The sequence below is a fragment of the Octodon degus genome, unplaced genomic scaffold (genome assembly GCF_000260255.1).
Source record: "Octodon degus isolate 3935 unplaced genomic scaffold, OctDeg1.0 scaffold00068, whole genome shotgun sequence".
NCBI classification, from domain to species: Eukaryota; Metazoa; Chordata; class Mammalia; order Rodentia; family Octodontidae; genus Octodon; species Octodon degus.
Window position 1 is genome coordinate 317,580 of NW_004524644.1, and position 14,707 is coordinate 332,286.

The 14,707-nt window shown below is 37.5% G+C and overlaps 1 protein-coding gene across 10 annotated transcripts in view; it reads left to right on the plus strand.

Annotated features, from left to right (window-relative positions):
* Positions 1-1,361: 1,361 nt before the first annotated feature.
* Positions 1,362-14,707, plus strand: part of Nrcam (neuronal cell adhesion molecule) — a 95,026-nt gene continuing 81,680 nt past the window's right edge. For 7 of the 10 annotated variants that reach the window (XM_023719443.1, XM_004634972.2, XM_023719444.1 and 4 more), the window contains exons 1-4: positions 1,363-1,380; positions 3,460-3,660; positions 9,206-9,311; positions 11,208-11,404. In XM_023719443.1, the coding sequence (XP_023575211.1) occupies positions 3,555-3,660; positions 9,206-9,311; positions 11,208-11,404 (409 nt within the window). In that variant the 5' untranslated portion in view covers positions 1,363-1,380; positions 3,460-3,554. Of the gene's footprint in view, positions 1,381-3,459; positions 3,661-9,205; positions 9,312-11,207; positions 11,405-14,707 lie in introns of those variants that run through there. The other 3 variants (XM_023719449.1, XM_023719445.1, XM_004634973.2) reach the window with 2 other exon arrangements.

Consider the following 14,707-nt stretch of genomic DNA (forward strand, 5'->3'; position numbering starts at 1 on the left):
GGTATTCTATCCAGATATTTTATACTTGCCAAGACCTTCACTATATTTTCAGACCTAGTTCTAACATTGGATTGTTCTATTTGGTTGCATGGCCATTTCGTAACATTGGTACAATCAAATATGTATTCACATTGCTGTTTTCTTTGTCATCTGAATCAATCAGGTCCTCTTTCCCTGTGTGTGTATCAGTAGATTCTTGTTCTATGTCACATCACAGGAATTTTGTCTCACATGGCCAATGTCAAAGTCATCATCATCCACCTCCACCATTCTTCTGTTATGAAAGCATGAATTTTACCATAATGGATTATCTGTGTCATCCACCCATAATCTAATGATTCACTTTTGACCTCTTCCAAAACTTGCATATCTGGTTTTCCATGTGCCATTGTACTGAATCAGGCTACTTATACCAGAAAAATCAAAAGAAAACTTTTTAACAAATCCTGGAGTAGTGTGGGTCTATTGGACCCCATGTAGCACTCAGGTAAACATATACAAAGCCAGACAGATCATAAAAGTGGGTTCAAATCCCACTTTGGCACTTTTGCACACATGCACACTCCTTGCCGTTCATTGTACCAAGTGGGTAAACACATAGATTGCTGCCCATATCCCTCAGGGAAAGGCACTGAGACACACAGCTGGCTACTGTAATGTTAAAGTACAAACTTAACAGCAGAAAAGTAAGGGATGTGTTTACTGGACCCAGGCTGTGCCTCAAGGGTTTTTTTTTTTTTAAAAAAAAATAAAGTTATTTTATGATCTTTTGATGGATGAATTCCATAAAGCATACAGGTGAAGTAAATAACAAACAACCTAGAAATTGCATACAGCTGTTTAAGACATCACAGGAATTACTGTGCATGAGTACAAATTTGGGGAAGTATTTGTGTTCCCAGCAGTTGCCCAGAGAGCAAGGTACTTTAACTCAACATATGGCAGTCATGCAGATGTGTTGTTCATGTCTCAGAGAGAAACTCTGCTATTTTCTCTTGATTTATGTAATGCATACGATCTGCTTGTGCCATTCCTTTTTTATTTTCCTGAAGTTTATATGTGAATTTATATTTAGAATTTCAACAGGAAAATCATGAGATCCACATGAATGGATAAAGTTGATGGATAGAGTTGTGCCTTGCACACACAGAAAAGCAGTCTGGTTTGTGTCATGGTCAGAATGGCTGGATGAACTCTGTACCTGCCTCTTTTATTTTTCAGAACCAGGGACTGAACTCAGGTCCTTGCACTTGTCCAGGAAGCACTTATTCTACTGAGCTATCTCCCCAGCTATACCTGCCTCTTAGTGCTTACTGGACATGAGTGTTTATCTAGCAGGATACAGAAAAATCTCCCAGCTCTTAGATGACATCATATAGTGTGGGTTTTCATTTTAAAATATTTATGTAATTATAAGGTCTATGCTTATCTTATTTTTCCTTTGTATTCTTTATTTTAAAAGTCTTGCTATAGTTTTAACCAGGTGAAAATCAAAACTCAGCTAGCAATAGCAGATATTGCTAGCAAAATGTTATCTACCTTATCTCTTTTTGTATAATTAAATTTAACTGTATACATAGACACAATAGTATAATCTATTGCCTATATTGACTAGATAGTAGGTTAGAATTTTCAAACAGTATAAATATAAATATATACTTGAGGAGACCTTGATCAAACTATCTGCATACAATGACAACTTCAGACATCTTAAGGCTCTTGTTCTTTTCTCATTGTTCATTTTTCCCCATGCAAATATTTGTCAACTTTATACATACATAAAACACTATGACATGCTATTGGAGTGCAGTAGGGAACAGGACAGATTAGTCTTTTAACCCTAAGCAGATTCTGGTTTGGTGAAGAATGTGAACATTATGAAATTACACAACTACTCAAATAATACAATTATATAAGTAACTCATTAAATAAGCTTGTGGGAGCCACCCCAGTTTGTAATAATATTATCCCTCTCACCTGCTCAGGAGAACCATTAGTCACCCCAGCTTCTCTTAATGAGAAGACGTGATTTGACCTATCTTTGCAAGTGGAGATTTGCTGTGGGGCAGACATCTGTACTCCATGTTCAGGCTCAGGCTCTCTAATGTAACACTCCCAGATTCAAAGACATTGTTAGGTGAGGGAGAGGGACCATGAGATGAGGAAGACACAATCCTTTCCTGAACAAGTATGGAAAGTGCACACATTAGTATACATACATACTCCCAGAGCCCATTTTTTTATCTATATAATATACATGATGTTTAAAACAAGAAAGTTTAGAAATTCAGGGGCAGTGGTGAAATGACTTCTACTCTGGGTGTTCTACTAGTGTTTCTTGGAACTGACCTTTAACTGAATTATGAGAAATAGGTAAGATAGGGAAATATGGTGGATGAATTACTGCAGGTAAAGATAAGAAGATGGGACAATTCAATGTACTTTGAATGGTTTAAAGGAAAAAAGTAAACCGTCCAACAAAACAGGTTGTATGGAAATAAGGTTGGCAAGAGAAGTTGAAGTGAGATCACTGAAGTACGTTAATACCTCTTTAAGGATACAGCAGACTTCAGTTGAGAGATTGAGTATGGCCACTCCCAATTCTGGTTTGCCCCAAGAATACTCACTGGCACCTGCAGTGTTTACCCTGAGATAGCTCACAGAATAGTCCTAACTTTACCCCTAAAGGTTGTCACAAAATATCTTACTTTTACTATTATTTTCCCATCACTCTACTATATTAATAGTCTTTGGAAAATGAAGACATCATTCTATTTATAGCAAATATTTTTGGCAATAGTAGTATTTGCATATACAAAATGCAGTAACTCTGAAATGCTGAAAAGTAAATTAATATCGGTAGTGAGCTGCATTTTTTTTCTAAACAAGAAATGGGTTTTCTAAAATCCTTTATGAAACAAATAATTGGCACTTTTATCGAGAGTGACTGGTGAGGAAGATCTGGATAGCAGCGCCCAGCCAGGGAGAAGAGCTGGGATGTCCCTGATCCTCTGTGTTCACCAGTAGGTCAGTTTCGTAGGACATTTGCAACAATGCCCCAGGTTTCCCAGAGATGATCTACAGAATGGAGAACCCATTAGGCCTCCACTTTAAAGTCACAAAGTGATCACTTTCCAACTATACTAAAAGCCAAGTTCCAGATCTATGAAGAAAGATACACTAGCCTCTGAGCCCTCTGAGCCCTGATGCAAATATTTAGGATGAAAAAACCATAAGGACAGGAAAGTGAACAGACATCACCCCAAATATTTTTGAACTGATTTTACCTGGTTTATGAATAAATGATTATTCCAGTCTCAAGAGTTAAATATTTAAAAGTGAGCTCCCTTTTAGAGTTCATGTATAATACAGTGCCGATTTTCTGTTCAGCAGACTTCCGTTCTTCATTTCCTTCTTTTTAATACATTATAATTATTACTCTTATTCTGTCTTTTTCAGTTTCCTGCATGAAAAATCATTTAAATATTGCACACAAATCTTTGTGAAAGAAGAAAAGAAAATTCAGCTTTTGGATCTCAGCAGGAGTGAAGCTAATGCAGCTTAAAATAATGCCGAAAAAGAAGTGCTTATCTGCAGGCAGAGTGCCCCTGATTCTCTTCCTGTGCCAGATGATTAGTGCGCTGGAAGTACCTCTTGATCGTAAGTATTAACGATTTAAAGCTGTTAGGCTCAGGAGTCAAAAACCTCCCAGCATTTACCATGGCTGTGAACAGTGTGGATGGAAAAGGTGTCTGTCTGACACTGAAAAGCTAATCCCAATTATTTGGCTTTTACCTTCAGCACCTGATGTTTATAAAGACTCTCACTGTAGAAATGACCACGGAAATGGTCAGCCGCTCTGTTCCCTCTCTTTCATTTTCCTTCTTCCCCCTCAGGTGCCTTTTGTGTGCCCTGCAGGAATGGCCTGAGAAGGAGGGACTGACGCAGCTGCCATGATCTTCCCAACAGGCAGCTCTTTGTCCAAGTAGTGCAGCAAAAATGCCATGTGCGCCACGTTAGAGCAATCATGGAAACGTCCCCACTGCCCTCAGCACATCACTTCCTCTCATGTGTTGAGAGTGCCCTCGAGAGATTGGAGCATGGTCTCTTCAACCCTCTGCCCCACAAAGCCCCTAAGCACCCATCCTTCATCTCTCTTAATTTAAACAAGACAAGATACATTTGTTTTACTTTCTAATCTTGAATCCTAAATATGAGTCAGTAACTTGGGAATGTATGTTATCTACAAGCCTGATGAATACTCTTTTACTGGTTTAAAGAACATAATCAGAGAACAAGATGGACATTTTTGAGACTAAGGCAACTAATCTACAAAAACAGTAAAATGAAAAACAATAGTTAGTCCACTCTTTTCCCAGTAGTAATATATTTGCTGTATTTTCCATGTTCTGGAAAGCCTGTCTGTGAAAAATAAAGATAATACTAGGCTCAAATGGGTCCCTTCTGCAATGGAAAGCAGCATTTCAAATCTGGACAATTACTGTACTTCAGAATTGATTTATCCTTTATCCTTAATCTGCATGACCTCTTTAAATCCATTAACTTCCTGAATAGAACATCTGTTTGGCAAGCTTTCCAAGGTACAAGGAAGATTACACTTTCCTGGGGCTGTTCAATTGTTGGGATGTCCATTTTTTCCATAAAAGCAGCAACTGCCAGTGGAAAGACATTAAAAAGAAATGTAGTTTGCCCCACACTTTATTCACTCGTTTATCATACTCCTTTAAAGTACAATAAAATGCAATACTTTTTATTTTGAAAAATATTCATCCAATTACCTTAATTTCAATTTTAAAATACTTACATAATTGCTTAAGCCCATTGGAGTGCAGATGCCTAAGAAAGCATTTGCCCTAATAGATACACAGGAAAGCAGGAAAAGCACTTGAGAGAAATGCTTTTGTTCTATCCCATGTTAAATACGCTCTCCTTTAATTCAACTGCTCAATCTAACAATCAGAGAGAAACAGGCACCTACGGCTAACTCAATTATCACTGCTAATGGAGATGAGGCATAACCATGATGAAAGTCACGGATAACCCAGGCACCCCCACATTAACCTTTGTGAGTAGTAATGATAGGCTGTGCTGCAGAATGATTGGAATCGCATATAAATGTAATTTCTTCCCTGTCCCTACTTTACATACCCTTCCTTTAGTACATGAGCTGCTCCTTGGTGTGGGACCTAGCAAGCCCTGAGACTGAAGAATTTAAAAGTTGAAATATACTAACAGTCTAAAAAGTTCAATTATTGATGTCAATAGTAACTGTAGAAATACGGTACCCTGAAATCAGTGCTGCACTTGGCATGGATGGAACGTTGTCATTGCTGCATTACCCCACTGTTGGATGTTGTTACCGTGTGCATCGAGATGTCTGGGGTAATAGGATCAGACATGACACAGTATGTGACAACTCAAATTAATTGTAGATTTCAGTTATTTTTCAAATTGGAGATAATTACTTATCCTGCACAGTATGTATGGGATGGAATTAGCCATTTTTATTCCTGGGAGACTCTTTTCCTACATCATTACTTTTGTTCTTCTAAGTATGTGTGTGAGAAGCTGCTGCATGAGCGAACAAACCATGAATGCAAGTTTCTTCTCTTGAACTTCATAATTTTACCCTCTACTATGTAGGTATTCAGGTCAAATCAAATAGAAAAGATGCCCCCTTTATCTTTAGGATTCTAACGTTCTCATTACTAACATCTGATTTTTTTAAATCCTGTTTGCCCACTTACCTGCTGATATTGATGGGGAAAAAGCAAAACTTCTTGAAGACTGTAAGTGTCTTTCTATAAATTACTAGGCAGTGTGACAATTTTTTGTGTCTTTGTTTTTTGAATTAATACCATGAACTAGGTGCCTATGCCTTATGGTTGTCTTTTTTAAGCATGTGTGTTTACTGTAGTTAAACACTGTACTTAACTACCAAGGTGCAGATGTATTATGCTACCTGCATGAATTGTGAAGATCTGGTTATTGCTGTTTTGTGAATATGCTGCTGTACTAACTTAAAAGTTTTTATTCACATCTGATGTAACTCAATGAGAAAATTCAGAAAATATAGGGAAAATTCAGAAAATTTAGAGCTAGTGATTATCTAGCTCAAAATGCTATTAAGAGCTTGCTGAAAGTAAAATGCGTCTTTTGATGTCTTTTAGAAAGTGGAGTCCCAAACCAGCAGCTGGGTGCTGTCTGCTCCTTCTTTAGCCTTCAGATCTGTGTATACTAGCGTTTCTATGTGCCATCAGTAGAATAACCCAGCAAATAGAATATTGTCTTGAAGTGTGTAGGAGATAAGCAGGTGCCACTTAGATCATTTCTAAGCAGTTTGTAATAAGCAAAAATTTCTGCTGCCTCTCACAGCTGGGCAACATCATCTCACAAAAAACCATAGTTCTCTAGCATTTGAAAATTCCCTTTGATGTTAGATTAATGAGAAAAATTATGTAAAATCTCTTATTATTGCTTATTATTGCAAAGCATTTGCTAATTGCCATGTGACCTGAGTACTGTTCAGAAAGATACCCCCAGATGGGAAACTCCCAGCAGTTAGCAGTGGTATAAAAGCCAGCTCAGCTGCAGATACACAAAAGCACAAATTTGCACCTCTGTCACTCCCAGAAATGCACCAGGAATTGGACTGAGTCACTCTTTCAGATCACCTCCCCTGCTCCTTATGTTCACACTTTTGGGCGGTGTGGAATCTCAGGCTTCTTTTCATTATCCCAAACTCTGAACTCCCAGGCCCCAAGGTTCAGTCACTCAAAGATGAAACTGAGCCAAATGAAAATTATTATAATCATAATTTAAAAGTAACAAACAGTATTGAGCCATTATCCTATTGGCATGTACGAATTTTTTTTTCCATTTTATGTATTTAGTACAGAGTGTCACTACAATGCTCAAACTTGTAGTGATCCTCAGCCTCCCCAGTGCTGGGATTACATGTGTGTACCACCATGCCCAGACTCCGGTTGCAGGCTCAGCACACCCCGAGGCAGAACCAGCGGGGCATGCAGGACTGGGGATCAAACTCTGGTCCATGTACTTGCCAAAGCAGGTGCTTAGTCTGCTGAGCTAATTCACCAGCCCTGTACTAAAAATTTTACACACACTTAGTCCTCCCAGCTACCGCAGAATAAAAGATACTTCTTGTAAACCTCATTTTCCCTTGAAGTGGAAAGGCCCAGAAGAAGAGAATCCAGTTTGTGCAATGAAGGCTGGGAAGAGGAGCTGGGCTATCCGGACAGTAAGGAGGCAACACGATTTTGCTAAAGGGAGTGGAAAAGGATGCTGTCCAGTACTCCACATGTAATTGGTGAACAATAAATGATGACAAAGGGATTTAATTTTTTATCTATACTTTAGGTATTACTTTGGTATTTAGGAAGATGCCTAGTGAACAGCAGTAAGACGAGAGACCAAACTCAAGAATATAACTACATTTGTAGACTTAAAAGACTTTAGATGTTAGGCAATGCTTTATCTGGAAGCCATAAACCTCGATAAAGACAGACAAGAGCAGGGAGCAGTTTCTGAGCTTTGGGAAGTGCTTGATTGATAGGTAGAAGAGCTTTTGTGCAGAATGCAGTGTGGGCAGAGAGTACAGAGAAGATCTAGGAGATGAAAAACATAGGTGAACAAGAATATCAAATGCAGCATTGACAGAAAGGAAAGCATGAATCAAAAGGAAGGACCTGGGAAAGGTTTCAAGAGTCAGGGGAGGCTGAGGCCGCTTCATTGCATGGGCCCAGGTACCATTTGCACTGTGGCCTGTGCCCACTCTCTCAGCCTCAGCACTATTCACCTCTGGTGGCCAGAGAAGTCTCTGTAGTGGAGGACTCTTCTGTACACTATAACTGAGAAACTTCCTAGGCTTCTCTCTACTAGCTCCCAGGACCACCACGACCCTAGCTATGGGAGTCTGAATTGTTTCTACCTATGCCCAAATGTCCCTGGAAAGATGGGGGCATATTGCCCCCTATTGAGAACCACTGGTCTGTGTAAGCAGCTCTCTGCGGAGTTGTACAAGGTAGTGGCCTTCCAACAGGAGCTCATCAAGAGAGTCTGATGGCTTCTCTGCTTTGTGCCTTCCAAACCAAACCATTTGATACTCTGAGAAACAAAAACAGAGGTTAAATTAGATTCTTTTCCAGCCCCTTCCTGTTCTAACATGTTGTTATTCTGATCTCATAAGAGGTAGGACATGGTGATCTTAGAGAAACTTGAAGATCCAGATACTGTCTAAGTTTCATTCGGTCTGGGTCAAAACAGTTTCCCCTGCAATTTCCTAATAAAAGATCAGGTAAACACTCTGAAAAGTGAAATGGAAAAATTGTCTCCTCAAACACAGAAGTTTGATTACATTAATTGTCCAAATAAGACTACTATTCTTTCTTCCTAACACACCTCTATCCTACTTTTAATAAGTGACATTAGTGGTATGTCTCCAATTTAACAATCTTTATATTAATTTCTCAAATGCATGTGTTTCCAACATATATTAATTTGCAGTAGCATACTAATAAGCTATAAGTCAGCAACTTTTTCCTAAACAATAGCCAAATATGCCTCACAATTTAAATTTCATTCAGGGGTCAGAGAGCTGGCTCAGTAGAATAAGTGCTTGCCTGGCCAGTGCAAGAGCAAGGGCCTGAGTTCAATCCCCCGTTCTGCGGGGGGGGGGGGAAAAAAAAAGGAATGGCTCCCTAGGGTATGTTGTTAAAGAACAATGACTTCCCTCATCCTCAAGCTGAACCAGACCTGCCCTGAAGGCATGGGGGGGGGTTGCAAAAAATAAATAAATTAATTAATTAATTTTATTCAAAAGCATTGTTTGAACCAAAGGAATCAAAAGAATTTCTCATTGTTACATCAGAACATAATTGTCTTAATGTTAGGCTTGTTTTGATAATTACTTTCTCAGACTTTTAGGGTGGGAAAATGGGCTTTTTTATTGCACATAAAGTTACCAAAAGAGAGGTTATGCTTTGACTTTGCAGTTAGACTTTTAGTTGAAAATCTACTGAGGTAGGTGCTGCTACAATAGAAGTTATAGAAATATTTAGTACATATTTAATCTAAGGCAAGTGATCTTGCTATAGGAAAATTGGTTGCTATTATGATATTAAATGATTTATTTATTTACATTATTCTTTCTTCTATAATTAAGTGGTACAACCTCCAACCATCACTCAGCAGTCTCCAAAAGATTACATCATTGACCCTCGGGAGAACATTGTAATCCAGTGTGAGGCCAAAGGGAAACCTCCTCCGAGGTGAGTTTGTTTTATGGCTCTTGAAGTAAGTCTGAGGGTTTCTTGGACTATAGAAATTGTTTGCAAAGTCTATAGAACAAGGTAGGCAGTGTAGAGTATGTTCATTTATAGTTGAATGTTTTTCAGTGTGATTACTAGTTTATTCTGGTTTGTCTGACCAACTCTCAAGATCCATTTCAGCTCTTCAAAGAATCTAGTGGTAACTTCTTAAATTCTGCATATCTCTAAAGTATCAGTTGTAGATTTATTGTTTTGTTTCTCAGTTTAGAGTCAATTTGTTCTATTAAAGAACACTGCATTCGTTCCCATGTTTATGTTTTTATGTTCATCAGTTGGGGGAATGGGTGTGAACTATAATCGTGGTTCTGATACTAATGGCCTTCTGCTGTGGGCAAAGCCCTTTTCTCTGTGCTTTAGTTTCTTCATCTATTGCAATGAAAAAGAAGTTGAATTTGATAACTTTCAAGATCTCTCCTACCTCCACAGTGGCCTCTAAAATAGTCCTAAGCAGTTTTCCAAACTTAATCATGGTTCAGTACTCAGGATTCTCCATATGGATATTAGCACAAACACCTCTCCAGACTATACATTGTGTAGATGGAAAAGTGGTGCTGCAAAATGCTGCATAGTTCATCCAGAGTCCCACGCTGCCTGACCTAGAACTTGTCCCTGTGAGTTTTAGAGAATTGGATTATTTTTAAAAATATTAATTATTATAGTTAAATATAATAGCAAGTTAAAATAATTAAATGTAGTCATTTATCAGAAATAAATGAAAAGGTTTTTAAGATATTTTATTTCCAAGTTTTTCTATTACAGGTTTTATTAAACTATCACAAAATAGCTGAAAAAAATTAACTAGTACTAAATACCTATGTATATCAAAACTCTGATCAAATGTTTGCCTCAAAATAATATTCTGCCATATTATTGGAAATGCTCTGTCACACAACCTGTCCTATGACATTCTTTGGTGGAGTCCCCTTAAGCTTCACACCTATCAGTGCTTAAGGCCTCCTATAACTCTCTGGAGCTTCCTATTCATGGACGGATGATTAACATCATCTATGGCCTCTACCCATGAACCCACTAAACGCCAGTACTGTCCACCACCACCACCTGTTGCCTGGTAGTGCCCACTGTCACTTATGAGGATAAGCAATGAGAAGAAAAATCTAAGTGAGCTCTGAAAATACTATAAACTTTAGAGATTTTTACCTATGTATGATTCTGGCCATCACTAACTGACTGGTTAAGAAGTATTTAATTATCTGCGGATTGTAACTTTTATATAAAGCTACCTTTTATGTAAATAAAACTGAGACAGAGCAATCTCAGTTGACAGTTTGGCATACCTTCAAATTCACAAAATCATCTCTAGAATTGAAAATTCTCAAAAATTAGCTTATACAGAATTACCATTTTTAATAGCTTAAGATTTAAAACACTTCTGAACTTATGTCTGTATTCCTCTTCCTCTACTTAATTTAGTATTTGTAGAAGGCTTTCTTATCACATTTTAGCCCAGAGCAGATTTTCATATGCATGATATCAACTCTAGTAACAATGGAGTTTATAACAAAGATGCTAATGAAGCTCAAAGGGAGTATGCCTTGAAGACCTGTACCCTATATTTTCTTTGAAAAAATCACAGGCAATTTGTGTTGTGTTTGGGCTGGTTGCAAAAAGGACATATACCTCAAAATGTATATGCCCAGCACTTTTTTTCTGAGTCATAATTCAGGACATGTTAGGTGGGTACCTACTACTCTTTCACTGAATATTAAAAATCTAATAGTAAGTTCTAGAAAAGCATAAAACTGTTAGGAACTTGTTAAAGAATAGTCATCCTGCCTTCCTGAACCATTAACAAACTTCACTTGATGATTTGAGCAGCTTTTCCTGGACCCGCAATGGGACTCATTTTGACATAGATAAAGATCCTCTGGTCACCATGAAGCCTGGCTCAGGAACACTCATAATCAACATTATGAGTGAAGGGAAAGCAGAGACCTATGAAGGCATCTATCAGTGTACGGCAAGGAACGAGCGCGGAGCTGCAATTTCTAATAACATTGTTGTTCGTCCATCCCGTAAGTGAGATTTAACAAGGAAATGTGATCACATGAAAGTATTGTTCTAAGATTCAGCATCTGTTACATTATGCAAATGTTACTGCTTCCAGTATTCCAACTTTATTTTACATGAACATTATTGTTCTTTTCTACTTTCCCCTAAGCTCTTCAACCTAATCCTATGCCAATCTAGTATGATAAAAATCCAAGTCCTAAATAAAAAGGCCAGATTCTGAAAAACTGTTTCTTACCTAATTGTATTTAATTATATATTACTGATGTATTTTCATTTATAAGCAAAGTTCTTACAGCCAGATTGAAATATATTCAACATGCAGTAGGTCATAGGGGTTGTCCTAAATATTTTTTTGTTGCTGGGACAAAATACCTGACAGCCACTCCTTAAGAGAGGGAAAGGTTTATTTAGGTCACAGTTTGTAGAGGCTTCAGTCTATAACCAGCTGGCTCCAAGGTAAAGCATCATGGCAGAGGTCCCTGGCAGAGGAGAAACAGTTCATGGAGTGGCAGGCAGAAGGCAGGAAAGCAGCACACAGCACCTGCAAACCTACCTTCTTTCTTTCTCCTTAAATCTGGTCCAGACTATAAGCCCAGTGATTGGTGCCCCAGGTTGGGGTTTTCCATTTTCACATCTTTGATCCAAGTATTACATACTTATTTCATATTCACATACCCTAATCCAGCACCTTCAGAACTCACCACCTATGACCATATGAGGCTTTGGGGGACATATGAATACAAGCCATAATGGGTCTACATGTGATTTCTCTTAACATTTTGGTTTCAAAATTTAAATGCAAATGGTGTCCCCATTACCTTGCTAGTATTGTGGCTCATTTTGCAGTCATCAGTACTGAAATCCTCTCAATAACCTCAGAAGCATGTATTTTAAAAACTATAACCATGTGCAGTGCTGGTCCTTTTGAAAACTTAAATTATGTGTGTAATATGTGTGCTTTTAGAAGATTTAATTACAAGTAAAATAGAAGTTTTAAATTACCTATGAGTGCTTCCATTCAAGGAAATAACACTGCTCAAATATTTTTCTCTACCTTTTTATAGGCAGATTTATATATATGTGCACAAAACCAGCTCACTACCAGCTGAAATATTATTTTAGAACCTTTTCTGACTTACAGAAGGATCATGTATATTCTCTTCTCAATCTTGTCAATATGTATGCTTTTATAAGATATTCCAAGGTGTATATGAAAAATTATTTATCTATCAAACCTTAAGATAATATGTAAGCATTTTTCATTCTTTGTGGAGAAAATACTTGGGTCAAAATCATGTGTCTTCTTGATAATTTATTTAATATAAATTCTTAAGGAATTTATACTATCAGTGGCAATAAATAGAAACTGTCTCTTTTTTTTACTATCTTTTAAAAACTTTCATAATATATTTAGAAGTCTTTTTTTACTATTTCATGTATGTAAATTCCATGTTACTATTTCCCCAAAAATTGATTTGCCTCTTTTTTTCATAATTTTATTGATAAACAAATAGCAATGAGACACTTTCAAATCAAATTGGTAGGACAGTTTCAATAATTAACACATTGCATACATTCTTCCTAGTGGTTAATTGCTGTACAAGATGCAGACATGATATCCTATTTACAAACACCATTAGAACAAATCCCTCTATTCATTAAGAGAATGTAACTATTTATCCTAACCACTTTGAATACACAGATACAAAATGGACATTCATCTGTATGCTCTTTTTTTGGTAAGTTCCGTTATTTGAATATTATAGGTGTGTAAACTCAGCAAAATATTCTAAAAGAGTCCAGTAGCCCATAATAGTATTGGGTCTTCCGCTTGACTCACAATGTCAGAAATTGTTGACCTGAGTCCCCTACAGCTCAGCATAACAGCATGGCTTTACTTCTTATATTTCGTTTTTATACTTTTCTGCTGGATGGTTAAGACCAAGGTGAAGCAGGACCTATGCAAAAAGAGTTGTAGCTTTTGGGTCTGATAAGGTCAGTGAAATCCCCTCAGGATTTATCCTAGGATCCTGTACCTCAGATTGTAGAACCTTGGTCAGTGTCAGCCATGTGGATGAGTCACGGCCATTGCTTGGCCAATGTGCTCTCTGTGAAAGCCTGAGAGAATGTTTTCTCTCCATGTGACTCTCCTTAGGCACACTCTACATCATTGATCACTTTCCTCTTTGGCCCCATAATTTCCTTGATCAGAAAATTTGGGACAATACCAAGTTACATGACGTTACAGTACAAGTTCTCATATGTCCTGAGTCTTACTTGACCTTAGAAGGCTAGGGCCACAATGTTGTCTTTCCTTGCAGCCCTCCTTTTTCTCTAATTTTGGTCTGCAAACTTAGGTTGTTAACCATCCAGAAGACAAGCTTATTGTTATTACCATACAACCTAGGCTGTTAAGCTTAACCTCACTATCTGTCTGAATATGAAACATCGTAGGCATAATATGGAACAGGTATTTTTCCTCAAGTATTGATGTGTTGAACTTTAAGTCCCTACGGAATATGATAAAAAAAACATTTAAAAATAAGAATATATTTTAAAAATAGGCATAAAGAATTATATACTTCTTATGTTTACACATAAGTCCAAAAATCTCACCATATACAATCTTGAAGCAGGACAGTCCCACAATATTCCTTTTCCTGTCTCTTGTTTTCATTCACCACCCCCTTCTTTTTGAACAACCATCTACCCGAGAGACATCATAGCAGAAACTGGCATGTCATGACAATCAGCCCATAATCAGAATACCAGAATGACAGACACTCCAAGCATGAAACTAGTATTACAAATTGCCATTTTCAGTGCAGTAGCTTAGTTCACAAGTATCAGCATATATAGTCAGGATGAGAATCTTTCCACTTAACTGCTAGATTAAAAAATCTTCTGGAGATTCTCAGGATCATTGCCTTGACCATCTTCTATATATACTTGTATGGCTTGACATTGTCATCTTTCCTAGCTCTTCTCCTTTCCCTCTCTTGATTAGTTAGTCCTTGATATCCTGCTTTCCTTTTCCTTGTATTGTATCTTTCTATTTGTATTTCTTCTTTTGAGTTCTTATGCTAGGGAGATGATATGATATTTACACATGTCTGGTTTATTTCACTTATGAGCATATGTTCAACTGGCATCCACTTCAATATAAAGGCTTTGAGTTTATCATTCTTAATAGCTGACTAATACTACATTGTGTAAAAACACCACATCTTTCTCAACCATTCCTCAGGTGATGGACATCTTGGTTGTTTCCAAGATTTGGCTATCACAAATTGTGCTGCTATAAA